Genomic DNA, 21479 nt, shown 5'->3' on the forward strand with positions numbered 1-21479 from the left:
CATCTAACAAATTGGATCTCCACCTATATAAGTCTAGAATAAGGGGTGTCTAGCCAATTTCCCCTTTATGAATATACTTGATTAAAAATTATGGGAAAATTATACTAAATAAGAATATTCTAGAGTATATTACAAAAAACCCCTGAAATTAAGCTAAATTACGGAAAACACCTCCATCTATCCATAATTATCAAAAGTCACCTGACGTTTGTTTCCATCTTACACCGACCCCTTTTCGGTGTAACTTTTCACGGAATTGTTTTTATTCAGTGAATATTTCCCGAAAATACAAATTCTACCCCTGCATATGTAGCATTTCTTTATGTTATTTTTTAAAGACAAAAATTATCCTCTCTAAAGGGCAGTGATAATACTAAAAAATTATGAAGCTGTTATTTAAGAAGAATAAAGATTATGTGTAAAGTCCCTGCCCCTAATGATAATTTTTGCCTTTAAAAAGTAGGGCAAAGTATGGTTACACCCTTTGGTAATATCAAATTACGAAAAAACCTTTCTTCTTTGGGTAATGACAACCACCCCTGAAGTATGTATTGTGTTACACGTTCATCTTTATGGTGTTAAATTTACCTCTCGAATTATTCGTAAAATAATACATAGTTGAGGGGTGATTGGAATAAAGGCCATATATACAAGAGGGATTTTTTCCTAATTTAAAAAAACGTCAAAATGTACACTTGTCAAATGTTTCAATTTATCAATTGTTTTTGCAAAAAATCAAGATCCAAACTTAGTTTAAACGTAAAGCTACAACCACTCATTTGCATTTTGCACCGTCATTGTTGATTAAAAAACTTCTTTTCATATTAATGAATTGTTTAATACTTTAATCAAATTAAGACAACCATAAAAGCAAACATAGGTTTCAATCCCACCTTCATTAAATTCTTACATAAAACCAACACATATATAAATATACATCCACACCAATACACACTTCATCAAACATAAATAAAGAGTTATACATACAATCAAAGATGTCACAATTCAGCACTATGATAATCAAGATCACATTCTTCCTCATAATCAACGTGGGAATATTCTTCCTCGACCAATCCGAAGCAACGAAAACGAAACCAATTAGCGACGGGCCCACACCTTCACCGCTCCCTTCACATAGTGAAAAAGAGATACCCTCACCACAATACAAACACTTCTTGGAAGAATGCGAAAAAAGAATAACCGAAAAATGCGCACACGAAGTCTTCAAAGAAATATTCGAAAACAAAACGATCAGCAATAACTGTTGCTCGGAGCTCGTCGACATGGGGCCCGATTGTCAGAGTATCATGATACAACGAGAAAAGGATTTATTAAAAAACAAGAACGAGAAAAACACAATCGTACAAAAGAGCGAGGATCTATGGAAGAGATGCTCGAAAATCACGCCAATGGATAAAAAAAGACAATATCCGAAGGTCCCGCAACGAATGTACCTTCCCGGGTACGACAACTTCTTGAAGGGATGCGAGGAGGCACTGACGGAGAAATGTGGGGCCCAGGTTCTCGGTTTCGTGTTCAAGAAGAACGAGACCGCTAGCGCGGTGGACAAGGGTTGTTGCTCGAAGCTTTTGAAAATGGGGCACGATTGCCACGACGAGATGCACGTGCGTCTTCAGCGTTTGGCCGATAGGAAAAAGGAGAAGAGTGATTTTGTTAAGGAGAAGGGTCTTCAAATTTGGAAATATTGTGAAGAAATCATAGCTCATAATTAGTTAGAAATAATATTATTATATATATGTTGATGAATTTCTGCTCTTGATTAGTAGTGTTAATAATACAATGCAGTTTTTCGTCGATTAATTTACGGAGATTCGATTCGAGCTGTTGTTTTAAAACGGACACTGATGAAGCATAAATACGAGAATAAATTCGTAGATGAATACGTACATCGTACTAGCTATACATGCCAAAGAACGGAATGAACTAAGGGCGGACCCAGGGGCTTTTAGTTGGGGGGGGCAAACTATAGGGATCAATAAAGAGAAGGAAAAAAATATTTTTTATGGGCTAAAAGTGTACAAATTTTAAATCATGGGAGGCCAAAATCTATATTAATAAATTAATAGATAGATGCCGAAATGCAATAAAAAATAGGTGATAATTTTTTTTTTCTGCACGGGTGGGAGCCTCCCCCAAGCCCCACGTAGTTCCGCCTCTGGAAAGAAGTATTGAATAGTGATTGGGAAAATTATAATCTACCGGTTTCCAATCCGAAATATTTCTGATATTGGAACAATATTTTTCATTCTGAATTTTTCGGTTTCTTTTATCAGAATTAGAATATATTTTAAATCCGAATTTCCAACCCGATTTTAATTTCTGAAAATTACGTTTCTTTTCCAAAAATTACATTTATAATAAAAGTATTTATTATGTATTTTATATTCAGGCGACTAAAAATTGAGAATTTCTGAATTCCGTCGATTCCGATCAGAAAACTTTTCATTATAGAACAAGTTTTTTCATTTCAATTTTCGAAATTTCAATTTTCATTTTCATTTTTTTTTAAATAACGTGCTCAAATATATAAAATCGGGAAAATTAGAGAAAAATATATATAAATTCACTAGAAAATATTTTTTGTACATTTTTTGCATTAAAAAAAAGGGCGTTACTATTTATTATTCCAATCCATAATGCAACAAAGGGAACTATGAGGATGCCGAACATCTCAAGCAATATTTGTTACAACTTAGACGAACCGTTTATTCTTCCGAATCACGACACGGAAGCTGAGCCTCTTGAAACTCGAGGATCGCGCTCGCGCACTTTTCTTCCGCGCCTTCACCGTAAGGGCTATACCCTAGTTTCACCGTATAAGACTCTATCGATTTCAAGTGGTTATACCTGGCCCGCTTGAATGCAGAAGAAATCTCGTCGTGCCACTCGTCGTAATCATTATCGATAACCGCGTGTTCGTATTTTATAATCTGGTCGACTTCTAAAAGTTGTTGCTTATGATAGATATTCAACTGTTTGAGTCTCTTCTCCGCCGCCACGTCGTCCTCATTGTAGTCGACACCCGTGGTGGTGGTGGTTCCGTCGCCATGGAATGGCGGTGGTGGGAACATCTCGATCGTGGAAACTGGCGGCGGCAGCGGCAGCGGCGGGTTGGGACAGGCGGTGATGTTCTTCCTTAAAGTGTCCAACTGTTGCTGGAATTCCTTAACGAACTGTTCTGTAACTGAAACAACTAACTCGTTGGAGATCTCCGCCGCCGATGATTTGTCTTTCCTCGGCCTGAATATTCATTCAATTCACTTAAACATAACAATGATTTAATTACTCAAAGAATTATATGGCACCAAATTCAGAAAAAAAAAAATTATTGTGCAAATTACGAAAAAAACACCGAGATAAAGCTTAATTACGAAAATACCCTTATGACCAGTGATTGACCGTTTAAATTCACAAAACACGTGTTTTGTCCATTTTACCCTTCTGTTATTTGAAACAAATAGAGGGTAAATTATGATAAACTCACTGAGGTAAGGTCTAATTACAAAAATATCCGCCATATTTGCTTGATTACGAAAACTCCTCCAAGCTATGTGTCGTCTTACATAAACCCATACGGTGTTTCTTTTGAGGAAAAAAAATAATATATTAACAATTACCCTAGCTAACAACTGTCGTAAGAACGAACTAAGGCGATGACTTAATGGCAATATCGATGCTACACCCGGTGATTTTCACCAGATTGATAAGATTCCCACTACGGGTTCAGTTATGACCCATTGGATTTTAGAAAAATAATTATAAAATAAATTAAAAAGAACACATGTCAATAAAAGAGTTACCCGGTGAAAATCACTGGGTGTAGCATCGTATTCCCCTCACTTAATTCTCTGATTGCATTGGGTTGCAATTTTTATTTTTTCATGATTTATTTATATTTGATAAAGACTTTCTTGCATTTCATTTCTCTAAAATTGAAATATTACTAAAAAAATATTAAAAAATAATGAAAATATTTGTAACTTAAAATAAAAAATACAATAATATTTCCAAAATGTAAAATCGATTTTATTGAATAAAAAATTATAAAAATATAAAAACAAAATATAAAACAAATAAAAACAAATTAAAATATGTTCCATTCTTTTATATATATATATATATTCTATTTTTAATAATTATAACCGCTAAATATATTACAACTCACCCCTAAGTAATAAATATGCTTATAATTACGCGCAAGAGCAAAGACGGCATTTTTGGAGGAATATTTCATGGAATTAAAAAGATTCCATAAAAAATAACAGTGCACCAGGACTTTTTAAGACGACAATATACCTCAGAAGGGTTTCCGTAATTACGCACATATGAGAAGGATTTTCATAACCAGATCTTACCTTAGTGGTTTTCTCGTAATTTGCCGTATGAAGTATTAATTGCATGGCCCTACGAAATACGTAACAACCTGAATGCTATATTCGTAGGGTCGAGATTCACGGATGCAGGCTCCTCATCCACTTCGGCCAGGCTTTCAAAAGCCGTCGGAATTACGGCCTCAACCACGCGCTTCTCAGCTGCACGCGCCTCAACCACTGCGGCCAGCCTTTCCGGCGGCGTCAGAATTTCCGCCACCTTCTTCGCAACTCCATCGGCAAATCTCTCTGCAAATCTCAGAAAAAACTTCTCTATAAAGATCTGCGTGAATTCATCGGCGTATGCTTCTCCCAACTTTTTAGCAAACTGTACACAATTATATATATATTTTTTTAATTAGTAAAGAAAAACCAAAATTAGTAAGAAAATATTTAAATAATATAAGGAAACTCATATGAATTAAATTAAATTAAATTAAATTACGCATTGGGATTTCTGAGCACGACGACGACCCATTCGATTGTTTACAAACTGAGTAGTGACGATGGCAGATATTGGAAATTAATATCGAGGGTTTGTAAAAAGAATTAACAACGGATTAATTAATTAATTAATAATTATATATCAAACTTCTAAAAAACAATTGCCACGTGGCGTCCTCTGGCCAAGTCTCTCCCTCCCTCTTTGTGGCTTCTTGTGATTGGGCTTCGTTTGCGCAACGTAATTTAGGGTAAAATTGGTTTTGTACCACTCTAGTATGCGAAAAAGTATTATTTATACCATTAGACCCTGTTTGGTTACCAAGATAAGTTATTATTAATTAAATAGTTGGACTTAATTTGATGTTTGGAATCCCCAAATAAATTGCCGGGTCGATTCGCCAAAATTATATAATCATGACTTATCTTGTCTTCTAATAAGTATTTTTTGTTGGGCGTTGCAAGCTCCAATAAAATAATTGGGTTTCATTAGATTATTTAATCTTATCTTGGATAATCTTATTTTGCCAACCAAACGGGGCTTTAATGTATAGTAAATATCAAATGTCCCCATGTTTGGGACGGTCAGTTGTTAAAAAATTTAACGGTGTTAAATTTGAATGTGCAATGGCTCGTTTGCCCCGCTTTATGACCGATATAATCCTTTAATTTTGTAGGTGTATTTTTTGTGGATTGTTGACGATTTTTAGCGTTAGTTCAAATTAGATATTTTTATCCATTTTAGTGTCTGATTTTATGGGTTTTTCGTTTTCTTTTCTTTGTGGTTTTATAGAGTTATTTTCTTCGAAAATAAAAAAGCGAACAACTCTTTGCAAAAGTCGGCCAAAAGGTTTGATTACGGAGTTAGGAAAAAGACTAGCGGCAAAGGAGTATTTGATGTTCCATATATATCAAGAGATAAATGATATACTTCGCATAGTACAGGGATGTAAAATGAATTATATCATTGGATTTATTTTTCCGAAAAATAATCCAATGAAAGGTGAGAAATAACCGGTCAAGATTCTCTTATGATCACAACGCGATTTCTCACAATTAAGCGTGTCCAAAAACCCATTTTCACTAAAAATTTCGGTTTTTGTGCAACCCAATTTCTCACAATTGTTGTTAAAACCGTTTTTCATATTAATTAACAAATTGTTTAATACTTAACCAAATTAATTAAGACAACCATAAAAGCAAACATAGGTTTCAATTTGATCCAATAATTTGAGTTGTAACATATCCCACCTTCATTAAATTCTTACATAAAATCAACACATATATAAATATACATCCACACCAATATAAACTTCATCAAACATAAATTAAGAGTTATACATAAAATCAAAGAAGTCACAATCCAGCACCATGAAAATCAAGATCACATTCTTCCTCATAATCAACGTGGGAATATTCGTCCTCGGCCAATCCGAAGCAACGAAAATGAAACCGATTAGCGACGGGCCCACCTCTTCACCCCTCCCTACACATAGTGAAAAAGAGATACCCTCACCCCAATACAAACATTTCTTGGAAGAATGCGAGAAAAGAATAACCGAAGAATGCGCAACCGAAATCTTCAACGAGATATTCAAAAACGAAACAATCAGCGAAAACTGTTGCACGAAGCTCGTGGACGACATGGGTCCCGATTGCCACACTATAATGATCCAACGAGAAAGGGATTTATTGAAAGACAACAAAGAGAACGACGTGATTATCTCGAAGAGCGAGGACTTATGGAAAAGATGCTCGAAAATCACACCGGTTCATAAAAACCGACAATATCCGAAGGTCCCGGAAAGGCAATACCTTCCAGGATACAATAAATTCTTGAATGAATGCGAGAAGAAATTGACGGAGAAATGTGGGGCCCAGATTCTCGATATTGTGTTCGACAAGAACAAGGTGGCCGCGAATGTTGACAAGGATTGTTGCTCGAAGCTTTTTGAAATGGGGCACGAGTGCCGAAACGAGATGCACGTGCGCCTCGAGCATCTTGCGATTAGGAAAAAGGAGACGAGTAGTGATGTAGTTAAGGAGAAGGGTCATCAAATTTTGAAATATTGTGAAGAAATCAATAGCTCATAAGTAATTAATTAGTGAGAAGTACATATATATATATATATATATATATATATATATATATATATATATATATATATATATATATATATATATATATATATATATATATGCCAAAGAACATAAATAAATATTGAATAATGATTATTTAGGTTATCCCAGAAAGAAATAATATTGAAGTATGAGTTTACTTTACTTATTACCTTTTTCCTAATTTTAATATTTTTTTTTCATTTCTTAAAAAAATAAATATTATGGTTTTGATGTAGCTATAGCCTTTGTGTATGATGAGTTTTATTAAATTGCAATGATTATTACAGATGAAGTATAAATTATTTTGATTCACTACATCTCCCTATGTTATTTATATTTAGCTTCTATGAATTCCGTAGGTATTCTAAAATTATTTGGTTAAAATTATGGGCAAGATTAACAATTTCGGTAAGACAATTTCAGAAATGAATAACTAATTCTAATTTCGTTCCAAAAATTCCGAAAAAAAAATTGGTTGCAGAGCCAAATAGGTTTTTACTAGACCAATAAAACCCAAAGTTGAACACTTGTAAATAGAAATATTCTAGGTGTAAACATGTAGGAAGTTGTAGGCGGTAAAAAAGAAGTATGAAAGAATTACAAACTTGCCCCAAGTACAAAAAAAAGAAGATCAAATTACGGCTACCCGTGAGTTATGGTCAAATTATGAAAACTCCCCTCCTGTTTGGTAATTACAGCCACTCCTACAACTATGCATTATCTTACGAAAAAATCCTTATGGGTCTAAATTTAGGGTTGTTAAATCGGTTAAATCGAAATTTTGGTACGCCAACATTTCATACCGTTTACCGAACTGAATATACGACTTGGTTCGGTAAATAACCGAATTACTTAAATTTTATGTAAAAATATTTAATAGGAGAGGGTGGCTGTAATTACCAAAACAAAAGATGTTTTTTCGTAATTTGGCCATACCTCGTGGGTTGGCCGTAATTTACCCAAAAAAAATTACAAAAATAAATTGTGATGGTTTGGGCTTTTAAAACTAGATAAAAATTAGAATAGACATAGAATTGTGTTTTAGGCCCCCAAGGCTAGGGTCTACGTACAATAGTCTTTATATATATATATATATATATATTTATAGTCCATTTCTTTAATCTCTGAGTTAAAGAACAATCTAATTGAACAAGGTGAGTAAACTTCAGAGGATTATATTTTTTTATTTTCTGCTCAATTAGTGTTTTATAATCTTAATTTATTTGTTTTTGCTTTTGATTTTGGTTCCGATCTAGGATATGAACTAGGGTTACAAGAATCTCTCTCTCTCTCTCTCTCTCTCTCTCTCTCTCTCTCTCTCTCTCTCTCTCTCTCTCTCGTTTGTATGTGTGTTCTTTGTGTCTCTTGCAATCTGAATGAATTTCTTTAGCTTTAAGTTTGTATGCGTGTTGAATTTGGCCTTGGCTTCACATAATCTATTTGCCGAATTATGCCAAAAAAATAAAATTCAAAATAAAAAAAAATACAATTTGATAAGAATTTTTGTTTGATTAAAATCTTATATAAATTCAGGCGGACGGAAGATGGGAAAACCACGAGTCTACGTCGAAGACTATGTATCTGCAACAGAAGAGTTAATCAAGGAAATCCGTGAATTAATCGACATCACGGAAACGTATATGGGGAAGTACGTAGATGTTTCCGCGATACTGAAACTCCTAAAGTACCCGCTCCCACGCGCAAGCGACGTGTTTCCGGAACTAATCACCGACGATAATAATGATGACGATGACGATATTGATGACGGTGATGATGATGATAGTGACGATGAGTTTGTGGAGATGATGAAGAAGAAGGTTGAACAATTGGATAATGAGCGAGACCAAGTGTCGATGGAGATGACGCAGACTGTGATGATGATGGGGCACCTGGCTTTAGGTAAGGGGGGTGTCCACCCCCATATGCATATCCACAACGACAAGATTGTGTCAATATCGAAACGGTTCGCCACCCAAGTGGACAAGGCTATCGAGATTTATCACGAGAAATTGGGTCTCCCACCTTACGTCAATCCAATCATCAAGCCAATCGCCAAACATGGTAGTAGGTACTTTCTCGTCGAGATGTTTAAACGGATGGAACAACAGCATTCGGAATAGGCCATCATGCTGGATTGGTTGATTTTAGTATTTTTTTTTCTCCGTCTTAATAATATTGGACTTTGTCGTATTTTTTTAGTGCATTTTGTTTCGAACGTTGGGAATTTGTTTTGTCGAGGTCTTATTCTTGTTTTACATAGAAGAGGTTTCATTAAGTTGCACATGTTATTTGCATGCGTATTCGTACAAGAATTTGATGGTATTCGTATTTGGAAAAGGTTTGTGTTGATTGATGTTGCGGTTATGTTGAGCTGTTTTCGTATTGTGTTCCCGAAGGGAAAGTTCATCAAATGTTGTTGAAGAAGAGCATTCATGAATACAAGAAAACCAAATCTTTGACCCTCATTCGCGAAAATAGGGGTTTTCGACACAATTTAAAGAATATGTAACAAAACCTCCTTCGATTCCACACAACAAAACAATAATCGGTAAAAGTTGATGTAAGCAGCTCGTGCACGTGGACCCCCATTTGCCACGTGGAGATGATCGATCCCGAGACACTTGAAATTGAGTATAATTAAAAAAAATACAAATTAGATCAAACATGTGGCGAATCCATCATTTTGCCAAGGAAGTTCGAAATATTGAATAATGATTATTTAAGTTATACCAAAACAATAATATTGAAGTATGAGTTTACTTTACATATTACCTTTTTCTAATTTTAATAAAAAAAATTCATTTCTTAAAAAAATAAATGTATTCGTTTTGTACTACCTAGCCTTTGTGTATGATGAGTTTTATAGTAATGTTTATTATTTAAAATAGTATTAATTGTGATCTTTTGAGTATTTGACTGTATTGCAGATGTATGAATGATTTTGATTCACTACATCTGCCTATGCTATTCATATATTTTGCTATTATGAATTCCCTAGTGATCCGGTCAGATTTAGCATGACCCAACAAGTCAAGGCCCAATTGACCTGGCCCATGCCCAATCGAATTGGGCCCATGTACAAAGAGGAAATAAAGCCACGTGGTATAGGTGATGAGAAAATAAGCGCGAGGAGACAATAGGCGACGAGCAGGCGAGCGGCGAGCAAGGTGAGCTGGCGACCGACGAGCGACGTGTAATAGCTGACGAGTAGGAAGTGGAAAGTGCCACCTCATTACTTAATCACTAAGGTTTGGACTTGAAGTCACTTTATTAAGTAAAATGAATAAACCCGTTGGAATCCACAAAAATATCTTTACTATAAATAGAAACATATATCATCTTCTTCAAGATATAGAACCACGGCAATAGAAACGATATAACGAAATCAATGCTCTTTCTCTATCTCTTTATCTCTTTAAATTACATCGAATATATTATGAATCTGAGGGGTGTTCTGACTTAAGCTTCGGAGTGCTAACGCCGGGAGCACCTCTCCCGGTCCTTTTGCAGGTTAAACGACGAACAGGTCCTAGACGAAATAGATTCGAGGATTCAATCATTCAACCGAGCCAAGAATTGTCGATCGAACCCGCTCGTAGCCGACATGAGTCGGGGTTATTCTATGCACTGCTGCAATCAGCCATCCTCAAACACATACAAGCTCTACAGCTCAAAACCCAAAAGAATTACAAATAGATTTTGTAATAACATTCAATCCGGTCGGATCACCTAGGTATTCTAAAATTATGTTCAAGATTAACACTTTCGATAACACAATTTCTGAGATGAATAACTAATTAGGTAAATTACGAAAAACCCCTTGAACTTAGGCTAAGTAACGAAAAATACCTCCACCTATCCGTAATAACCAAAATTTTCCTCTGATTAACTGTTGATTGAGTTTTTTAACAAAGAATGTGTACAGTGTATTATACCTTATGTTCAATCGGTGAAAAATAAAAGAAAATATTTGAAATTGTGTAAAGTATATTCCCTGAAATTCAAAAAAAAAACCATGAAAAGTCACACTGTGAGGAGTTGGTGTAAGACTAGGGTGAAAGTCCGATGGATCGGATCGGATCGGAATTAGTCTTTTCGAAAAATTTCTAAAAAAAATTAGAAGTACAAAATCAATTCCAAATAGGTAATAAAAGGAAAAAAAAAAAAAAAAAAAAAAAAAAGGAGTTGCGGAGCCAAATAGGTTTTTACTAGACCAAGTTGTAGGCGGTATAAAAGAAGTATCAAAGAATTACAAACTTGCCCCTAGTACAATAAAAGAATTACAAAAACTAAATATTTGTGATGTTTTGGGCTTTTAAAACTAGATAGAATACAAATAGAATTGTGTACAATCGTCTATATATATATATATATATATATATATATATATATATATATATATATATATATATATATATATATATATATATATGTATTCCGTGTATTTAATCTCTGAGTTAAAGAACAATCTAATTGAACAAAGGTGAGTAAACTCCAGAGGATTATATTAATTTGATTTTCTGCTCAATTAGTGTTTTATAATCTTAATTTATTTGTTCTGAATTTATTTCATCTTTCTTTTGAATTTGTATGTGTGTGTACGTGTGTTCTTTGTGTCTGTTGCAATCTGAATTTCTTTATATATTTGATAAGAATTTTTGTTTGATAAAAAGTCTTATATATAAATTCAGGCGGGATTGAAGATGGGAAAATTACTATGCTCCGACGAAGAGTACGTATCCGCAACAGAAGAGTTAATCAAGGAAGTCCGTGAAATAATCGACATCACGGAAACGGATATGAGAAAGTACGTAGATGTTTCCGCCATACTGAAACTCCTAAAGCACCCGCTCCCACGCGTAAACGACGTGTTTCCGGACCTAATCCCCGACGATAATGATGACGACGATGATGACGACGACGACGATGATATTGATGATATTGATGATGAGTATGTGGAGATGATGTCGAAGAAGCTTGAACAATTGGATAATGAGCGAGACCAGCTGTCGATGGAGATGACGCAGACTGTGATGATGATGGGGCACCTGGCTCTAGGTAAGGGGGGTGTGTTGGAATAAACTTGAATAAATTCCATGGAACCGTCATGCCGAATCATCAAGAATATTGTGCATAAACATAAATTGGAAGCGTACCTTACTCCGGTGGAATTGATATAAAACGATCATCGATCTTGGAAGATCATCATGTACATCCGAAACCCGAGAACCCTTTAGACTTCTCTTCGTTTTCGTTTTCTGTATGTCGATGGTACACATAGAGAATGGAATTCGTACATGTGACCCGGGGACCATGACCAATATATATAGATAACCTAATGGGCTATCTTGTGTAATTTTATTTTAGCCCATCACTATAATAAAATTACCCTAATGTCTCTACACATTAAAGGCCCACACCCTATTAGACACATTAAAGCCCAATCTAGAAAAACTTTAGTCGATCACTTTAACGGGCTTAATCTTACGTGACAGTCTTGCAACACATAATATTTCACATATAAGTCCAACGTTGGATTAATGATCCAACAATCTCCCACTTGGACTATATGTGTAACTTTATAATTATAGGTTGCATAAATAAATTTTGAGCTCAACTTTGCTGTCATTACTGAAGTGTGTCTATAACCAATCTCGTCCATCAATCATGCTAACACTGAATCAAAGGGGCCTTCGTTCACATTAGTCGTAACGGGACCCAACAATGGTCACAATATCAACAGAATTGAATGACATAGATTATGATGTGGATGTGTAGCATGGAAATGTCATGCAATGTGACCTTAACATACCTATTTCCAATTGGTCCTCCTTAACGAGATCAAACCTTAACAAATCAGAGTGTGAATAAACCAAAACCTTATTTCTGCAGAAATTATCCTAAGAGTATCCTTAATCCGAATTAACCCAAAAAATTGTGTCTACGCCAAAATAACACATTTATTATAAACTCCCACTAAAACCGAATATCCTTAAATAATATGACACCCATACGAGCAATATGCTCATGAGACCTTTTGGGTGACATCCTTAGTGTGTACACATAATGGAGTTTATATCGACGTATTTTATAGACACCTATCCACTCTGTATATTACAAAATAAGATGCTTTTATAAACTGGTTACCGTAGTTAAAAGAGTTTTGGTGTTGGCTAAACACTCTTACTTAAATTCTCTTTTAAATAGGTATACATTAAATGGATCTATAATTTACAAGCATCATACAAACTCGAAATCAAAAAATCAAATGATCTCCCAAATGAACTGATTTCGATAAATGAGCATAAATGACCTTATATTCTCTATAATTACTGTATAACCCTTTTGTTCCTTTTCAAAGATCCACTTTAAAGAGTTATTAAATATCTGTCAAACTTTATGTACGATTTAGCCGAATGCGTACATACCGAAGTATGCATATAATTTCCCAAAGCTGACGCCATAGGGAACCTTTTGCATTCTTCTTTACCGTAAGATCTTTATTGGGCATTGAGTGAGATGTGCATCATTATCTCCCACATATCACATGGTATATACAAACATTAACTTTATTTACCTCACAAATATGAGATAATCATTATGAGTTGTAACACCTTTTAGGGAATCCTAAAACTCTAAAATAGAGTCCGTATTGAGTGAAACTCTAGGTGATTAGACTTTGTTTATAACTTTTTTCAACATTGTCTATTAAAATCAAACGGTCTCAAACATACATTTGTGACCAAATGATTTCACACTTTTGACAATTGATAAGATCTTAAATGTCATTATCATCTTAAGTTTAACTCAATTTAATACTGTATTCTCTTAAGGTTGTTGAGTTTATCTTTAAGGAGCAATTTCCTTTATGTGGGACAAGAAATTATTTTTATTATTGTCTATAGCAACAAAATGAGAAAAATAAATTCTCTCTTTCATAAACAATGAGTATAACCCTTTTCCCCCCTTAAACTCAATATCCTTAAGAGATCTTATACATCCTTTAAAACCATATGTTGCAGTCTTTAGTGCTTCTCTTAAGATTAGAAGCAAAACCTTACTTGTCATTTGACATACTTTGGAGACTCATATCTTTAAATAACAGATAAAGCGGACATGATTCTGTTACTTTTGGAAAATCTATTATGATGTCTCTACTGCAACAATGTGTCATTCTATGGGATAGTAGTTAACTGCGTACTTTTAGTCTTTTCTCGTCTATGTCATTTTATTCCTACACATAGTCAAACATGAGCTGACAAAGAATTCAGTTATCCTTTAGGTTTTGAAACAAACCTTATGTTGACTATAGATATAGAAAGAAAAATCAAACCATATGCACTTTAAAGTTAATAAATCGTAACTTTAGTGCTTAAGCCGAAAGTGAGATTAGACTAATACTGAATGTACTCCTTTATATTTCTTTTCTTTTATTAATAATGAAACAAGATTAGTCAAAACTATACTTGATTCAAACTTCTCATTTTAATAATAAAACGTATCAAAAAAGTGCCTTAAGAAATATTCTAGTGCTTGCCCTATCAATCTTGATGCCGCTAAAGATTTCTTAAATAGTGCACCAAATGATCTTAATACTTATAATTAGAACGATCATATTCTTTAAGTCCCTTTTATCTTAACCTTAAGGAAACTTTAATTCCGAAAAAACTAGTTGTTCGTTCTATTTAAAAGGTAAAATCAAGATCTGTGCACCCTAAATAATAAGTAAATTGTGCTATAACGCACAAGAACCAAAATTAACTTTGACAGATAATACAGAAGCGGAAGCATGAACTAAATAGAGAACATATTCAAGAAGACATGCTCACAACTACTATTATGTCATAAAAATATCAAATTGAATCTATGTATGTATGACATAATTAAACGGAATTGGGTTCATTTATCATAAAATACCTAGCCCAATGTTAACTTGACGTTATGGACGACTCGTTAACTTTTAAGCGGGAACTTTTTATAAATAAATATTGACGGTAAACTATCGTGTCAAACAATAAATCTACCTTAGGGCCAATTTACAGTTCACATGAAATTCTAATAACCGTCACATATTTATTATATATCAACCACAAATTCAAATAAAGGTATATTCCATCTCAAGATATCGGGCACTCCATTAATAACTTATCTTTGGACAATGATATTAACTTGTAAGTGATATCTTGGTGTAGTAATCAAACACTGACAATAAGAGCACATCAAATAATAATTCTACCTTAGGGCCAAACTATTATTCACATGCAAAACACCAAATAATCGCCACGTGTTTACCACCACAATATGCACATGCAATTCAGCAAAGTATTGGCCTTCCTTAGGGCCGACACAATACCCACATTATTACATGCACAAAACCTTTTGTATTTTAAAATAAATTAAGTTTCACAGGAGAGCTCACTTAGGCGAGATGCTGCTTCTCTTAATTCAAATCAAAATACATAAACCAAACCAATATTTGAATTTTAACTGAATTTAAGCCTTTAGACTTTCTCAAAAAAAACAAATTTAGTCAGAGGCCTAATTAAATTACCTTATGAACCCAAATCCCACGTTATTTAGATTTAAAGTCAAAATAAAGTCAACTAGAAATCTTCACTTTATAACCCAAAGATGAACCTAAATCATAAATCGTAAAATTCATATTTGTTTGAATTTGAGATTAAAATAAAATGAGCTCACAAATTCAACCTTATTAGATTTAAAGCCAACAACAAATTTCGGACAAATAAATCCATATTCTTATGAATTTTCACAAAACAATAAAGACTCAAAGTTACAATAAAGTCACGAGTCTACGTGCCAAATATCGATTGGGTCAAAGCTTATTGAGTTATACATGATAACCCATACATATATTGACAAACAACCATTACTTTAATGAGTCAAAACCTATTGAATTATAATAATTCATATCCATAATTTGACTAATTAATCCAAATTTCAATCCAAGAAGACCCGAACTTTAGAAATCTGAAATTCCCCAAAATAAAATGCCTCAGGAAACTAAAATTGAAATTCAAACTGAATCTCACTTTATTGACCAAACAAGTTCTTAAAGAGAATTAAAAATAATTCACTTATTCGTTTGATTCTTCGTAAAACATAAATTTCAAGTGGCCCCAAAAAACCTTAAATTAACTTTTTATTCCTTAAAAAATTGCCCTTGCCCAAAACCAGAAAATCTTTCAACTTAAAGGACTGAATTGAAATTTTGAAAGAAAGCCTTTGAGTGAAAAGGGATCTAAGATTCAGAAATACTTAATTTGGGGGTTAAAAAATATATTTTCTGAATGTTTATCACAGTTTTGAGAGAAACTTTAAAGCTGGGGACTGAAATGCACTTTTCGAAAGCTTTGAGGGCTGTAATACAGATTTTACATTATTTAAAATCGACCCCGGCTCAAAATCAGGAATAACCAAAATATGGGCCAAATTGAAATAATGCTAAATATCTCAAACTTAAACTAGGGGACCAAATTTGAAATTACAGAAACCCTAAATCTGGGGTTAAATTGTAATTTCCCAAAATTCCATTCTACCCAATTTTCTTTCTTCAGACCCGCCGCCACCACCATGACTGTAACCTAAGCAACACCACCGCCGAAAACACACAACTCACAGTTTCTCTCCGTCGGCCACTAAAGATCCCTTATTAGCGAATCCCCGCCGCCAAGAATTGCGAAGGACAATGACTTGCGTTCGCTATATTGGTATGGTGGTGGTGGAACCATAGGGTGCCGAAGGATGGCTTGGCCGGAAAACCAAATCAGCCGCGCATTGATTTACCATTGCGAATTGGAATTTCAGATTTTGCCGTAAAACTTAATTCTTCAATCTTAATTCAATTCATGAGAATTGACTGAACCATAAAAACTTATATCCAAAACGGAATCAATCAATAACAATAGAACAATTTCAAATAATTGAATTGTATATCAGATTCGATTCGCATAAAGAGACAGAGACTAAAATCAGATATGCAATCCAGAAATTAAAACGCATTTAAGATTCAATACTAGCCTAATTTCAGATTCAATGTCCGACCAAAATTCTTACATCTTAATTCAGGATTACATAACACAATTATGGATTCAGATATGATAACAATTTACATAATCAAATCCATAAAATCATATCTCATATAACACCTAAATCCCCGATGATTCAAACATGGTCGGCTCTGATACCACTTGTTGGAATAAACTTGAATAAATTCCATGGAACCGTCATGCCGAATCATCAAGAATATTGTGCATAAACATAAATTGGAAGCGTACCTTACTCCGGTGGAATTGATATAAAACGATCATCGATCTTGGAAGATCATCATGTACATCCGAAACCCGAGAACCCTTTAGACTTCTCTTCGTTTTCTGTATGTCGATGGTACACATAGAGAATGGAATTCGTACATGTGACCCGGGGACCATGACCAATATATATAGATAACCTAATGGGCTATCTTGTGTAATTTTATTTTAGCCCATCACTATAATAAAATTACCCTAATGTCTCTACACATTAAAGGCCCACACCCTATTAGACACATTAAAGCCCAATCTAGAAAAACTTTAGTCGATCACTTTAACGGGCTTAATCTTACGTGACAGTCTTGCAACACATAATATTTCACATATAAGTCCAACGTTGGATTAATGATCCAACAGGGTGTCCACCCCCATATGCATATCCACAATGACAAGATTGTGTCTATATCAAAACGGTACATCACCCGAGTGGACAAGGCTATGGAGATTTATTTCGAGAAATTAGGTCTCCCGCCTTACGTCAATCCAGTCATCGCACGTGGTGGTGGTGAGGAGTTGCTCGTCGAGATGTTTAAACGAATGGAACAACAGCAATCGGAATAGGCCATCATGTCGTCGTGGACTCGTGTGCGGTTGATTTTAGTATTTTAATTATTATTATTTTTATTTTATTTTTGTTTTCTCCGTCTTAATAATATTGGACTAGTATCGAATTTTCGTTGTGCATTTTGTTTTGAGTAAAAACTTAAATCGTTTTTAATAAGTGTAAACAAAATCAAGCTAGTGATATCACATGTTCACTGTATATATATATATATATATATATATATATATATATATATGTGTGTGTGTGGTATTTGCAGCTATCACTTTTTTTGAGTTTTTCCATGGACATAATATATAATTAATCCCTACTAAAATTCGATATTCATCTACGTAATCGTACAAGATATTGAGGGTATTCCGTATTCGCATTGGGAAAAGGTTTGTGTTGATCGACGTTGCGGTTAAAGATGTAAAATAGGGGTTTTCGACACAATTTAAAGATGTAACAAAACCTCCTTCGATTAGATTCCACACAACAAAACAATAATCGGTAAAAGTTGATGTAAGCAGCTCGTGCACGCGGGGCCCCGATTGCCACATGGCGATGATAGAGCCCCGAGATGCTCGAAATTGAGTTTAATTAAAAAATACAAATTAAATCAAACCGCTGGCGAATCCATGATTTTTGCCAAGGACGTTCGAAAAATTATATATGCAAGAGTAAAATTAGTACTAAATTGAAAGAATAAATTTCAACAAAAGTTGATCTCCATAAACTTGACAAACTCATCAAAATCAATCCTTCCATCTCCATTCTCATCAAACACCCCAATCATTCTCCTGCACTTATCCATCTCTAATCCTTCGTTTAATCCTTCGTTTAATCCCAGAGCGCAAAGAACCTTTTGCAACTCCTTCGCATCGATAAACCCGTCTCTATTCTCATCAAACACGTCGAAAGCTTGCTTCACTTCATCCAAACACGGACTCCTCTCTTCAAATAGGTTAAAAACTACGTCCGCGTACGAAGTTTCTAGAAGACTCGTTTCGTCCGAATCGTCGAACATTCCTAAGCGTCTCAGCACGATTTCGATGTCATCACCGACGGCTGCTCTCTTCGACTGTTTCACCACCGTTGGATCGGAATCTTCTTTGGAATCTTTGGATCGGAATTGCTCGGAGTGACGATGGCGGTTGCATCTGACGAAAAAGTTTCGAATCTTCTTCGTGTCGATTATTACACACAAGAACACGATGGATTCGACTAATCCCACGATTAGAAAAACCAGTTGAATAATGTTTATTAGTGGGGAGTTTTCGATTGGAAATTGGTTTGCATAGTCTTGAGACATGGTTGATTATATTATATGTTTGGAGAAGAAGAAGAATTCTTTGAAAAAAAAGATGATTATAAGAAATATTTTGAAGGTGGGATATATATATATATATATATATATATATATATATATATATATATATATATATATATATAGTAGTAAAAGTTGGGAGAAATTTGGTAGGGTTTGAAAGGGAGAGGAAGTTGCCTTATGTGGTGAGGGTAACTTAGTCAAGGGGAGAAGGTGGAACGAACATGACAAGAAAAAGGTCACTGCATGACAAATTGAGAAATTTCTTCCCTTTTTATTTATTTTTATTTATTATTCTATTTTTTTCCCCTATTTTTACGGTGTTTGTTTTATTTATTTTTAATTTTGATAATCAATGACTTTCAAATATTTGATAATTTTCTGACTAAATTTTCATTATTTTAAGTTATGGTATTTGATATGATCTACCTTCTAGTTTAATGTAATATTACGCAAGGACAGGGGTGGACCCAGGGGTTTTCTTGGGGGCGGAAATATCGGGGTAATTTAAGAGAAGATTTTTTTTTTTTTTTTTTATGGACTGAAATATACAAAATTAAAAGTTTGGGGGCAAGTAGATTAACTAATACATTAAAAAAAATAGCTTAAAAATAATTCTTAGGGGGCGGGGGCCACCCCAACCATATTTATGGGTACACCCTAAGGATAAATTACAATCATCTACTTTATAGGTAAACTGTAACCCAAAAACACCTTCTTTTTGACAAATTACATCGAGTCTTCTACAGTTTGTAAATTTCTTACATTCATCCCTATAAAACAGTGTTAATGTAAAAAATATGCAAATTGCACGGGGTGGATGTAGTTATGGAAAAATTATGAGTTTATTCATAAATAGACTTTACCTCATGGGCGGAGATTGTAATTTACCCATCCAATATAAAATTGATCTTCTATTCTTAGTCTTTTTGTTTTTTTTTTATTTGATTGAATGTGTGAATTTGTCTATGAAAATTTTGAATGAATACAAGTTATCATAGACTAGAAAAATTATATATTGTGTGAATGTGTGAAGTTGACTTCTACAAGAAAAATTAGTGCTTTTGGAAGTGGAGGTTTCTTGGCAACCTCTTTTATCTAAAACAATAAAAAGATAGGTAGTAAATTATTTTATGTTGCCCTCCTAGTGGAGATGCATTTGCTTCTTTTTTTTCTTTTTTTTTTCTTTTTTTATTTTTTAATCTATGAGGTGTGTACAAACTACAAACCCAATTTTAGAGTCAAATTTAAAAGAATATTTGGTATTCAAATACCTAATTTTCATACAAAAAATAATTATTTACTTATTTATACCCTTCTTAACTCTCTCCATCACTCTTTTTTTTTTAATTCATTTTTCTCTCTTATTAATTAGAAGATAAATCTTTTTGGATTTGAATCAAAATAGATTTGAGTTTTTTATTTTCAAAAATTTCATTTCGATTCGATTAGTTTCCACCTCTATTTTGATATGTGGTCTTTTAATAAAAAAAATCAATTAAATTGATAAATTATTATTATATTCTATATCAACTTTTAGTGTAAAATAATTAAATGTTGGTAACATAAAAAGTTTAAAGCAAACAATTATAGCTAAAATACAATGGCAGTTAATTAAAAAAAAATGAATAACAGAAGAAAAATCTTGTGTGTGGTAACTATTCTTCCCGTCACCTTAAATTTATGTCATTTAAACTTTAGTTGTGAACAAGGAATTAAACATTACATGTGGTCTAAGATTTATAATTCAAGCAAATAAGTTAAGATCGACCAAATTGAATTTCTATCTTAATCTGTTAAGATTTGAGTAATATTGATGAAAAATAGGAGATTGAAGCTGGACGAAAAATTATTATAGAAAAAATATTAAAAATAAATAATTACAGAAATGTCATTAAGGTTTTCTTAGGATTGGCCCAGCGTTTTCTTTATTTTATATATAAGATATTTGTTTCTTAAAAGCTTTGTACTAGCTTTTGTGTATGATGAGTTTTATTGTAATATTTATTAATTTAAATTAGGGATGTGCATGGATCGGTTTTAACCACCAACCAATCCATTTTCGACTCATAATTCGTGATGGATAATCAACCATCAACCGACCCATTTAAGTTGGGTCGATAATGTCAACCAACCCATGTATAGTTGGGTCGATAATGGTTTCTAATATGCTAAAAAGTTGGTTACTCGGATAATATTGGCCAACCAACTTTATTTATTAATTTATTATTTATTATTTTTAATTAAAAATTTTAATATTTTTAATTTCAAATTTTTATTTTATATCACAATTATTAAATTGTCTAATATTGATCAAAATCCTA

General features: G+C 33.6%; 4 protein-coding genes across 4 annotated transcripts; 2 read left to right on the forward strand and 2 right to left on the reverse strand.

Moving 5' to 3' along the window:
- Window positions 1-916: 916 nt before the first annotated feature.
- Window positions 917-1821, forward strand: LOC105960858 (uncharacterized). Its single transcript, XM_012985068.2, has one exon. The coding sequence runs from the start codon at window positions 996-998 to the stop codon at window positions 1731-1733; it is 738 nt and encodes a 245-aa protein (XP_012840522.2). The 5' UTR covers window positions 917-995; the 3' UTR covers window positions 1734-1821.
- A 746-nt stretch (window positions 1822-2567) lies between these two features.
- Window positions 2568-4934, reverse strand: LOC148767160 (uncharacterized). The gene is made up of 3 exons (XM_088825480.1): window positions 4837-4934; window positions 4445-4719; window positions 2568-3261 (listed from the first exon to the last, which is right to left on the reverse strand). The coding sequence occupies exons 1-3, from the start codon at window positions 4867-4869 to the stop codon at window positions 2727-2729; spliced, it is 843 nt and encodes a 280-aa protein (XP_088681606.1). The 5' UTR covers window positions 4870-4934; the 3' UTR covers window positions 2568-2726.
- Window positions 4935-8067: 3133 nt separating this feature from the next.
- LOC105960953 (uncharacterized) lies at window positions 8068-9290 on the forward strand. Its single transcript, XM_012985173.2, has 2 exons — window positions 8068-8107; window positions 8487-9290. The coding sequence occupies exon 2, from the start codon at window positions 8498-8500 to the stop codon at window positions 9071-9073; it is 576 nt and encodes a 191-aa protein (XP_012840627.2). The 5' UTR covers window positions 8068-8107; window positions 8487-8497; the 3' UTR covers window positions 9074-9290.
- Window positions 9291-18291: 9001 nt separating this feature from the next.
- LOC105960859 (putative calcium-binding protein CML46) lies at window positions 18292-19217 on the reverse strand. The gene has a single exon (XM_012985069.2). The coding sequence runs from the start codon at window positions 19138-19140 to the stop codon at window positions 18541-18543; it is 600 nt and encodes a 199-aa protein (XP_012840523.2). The 5' UTR covers window positions 19141-19217; the 3' UTR covers window positions 18292-18540.
- Between the last annotated feature and the right edge of the window lie 2262 nt (window positions 19218-21479).

The sequence above is a fragment of the Erythranthe guttata genome, chromosome 11 (genome assembly GCF_056151865.1).
Source record: "Erythranthe guttata isolate IM_541 chromosome 11, IM_541, whole genome shotgun sequence".
Taxonomy (NCBI): domain Eukaryota; kingdom Viridiplantae; phylum Streptophyta; class Magnoliopsida; order Lamiales; family Phrymaceae; genus Erythranthe; species Erythranthe guttata.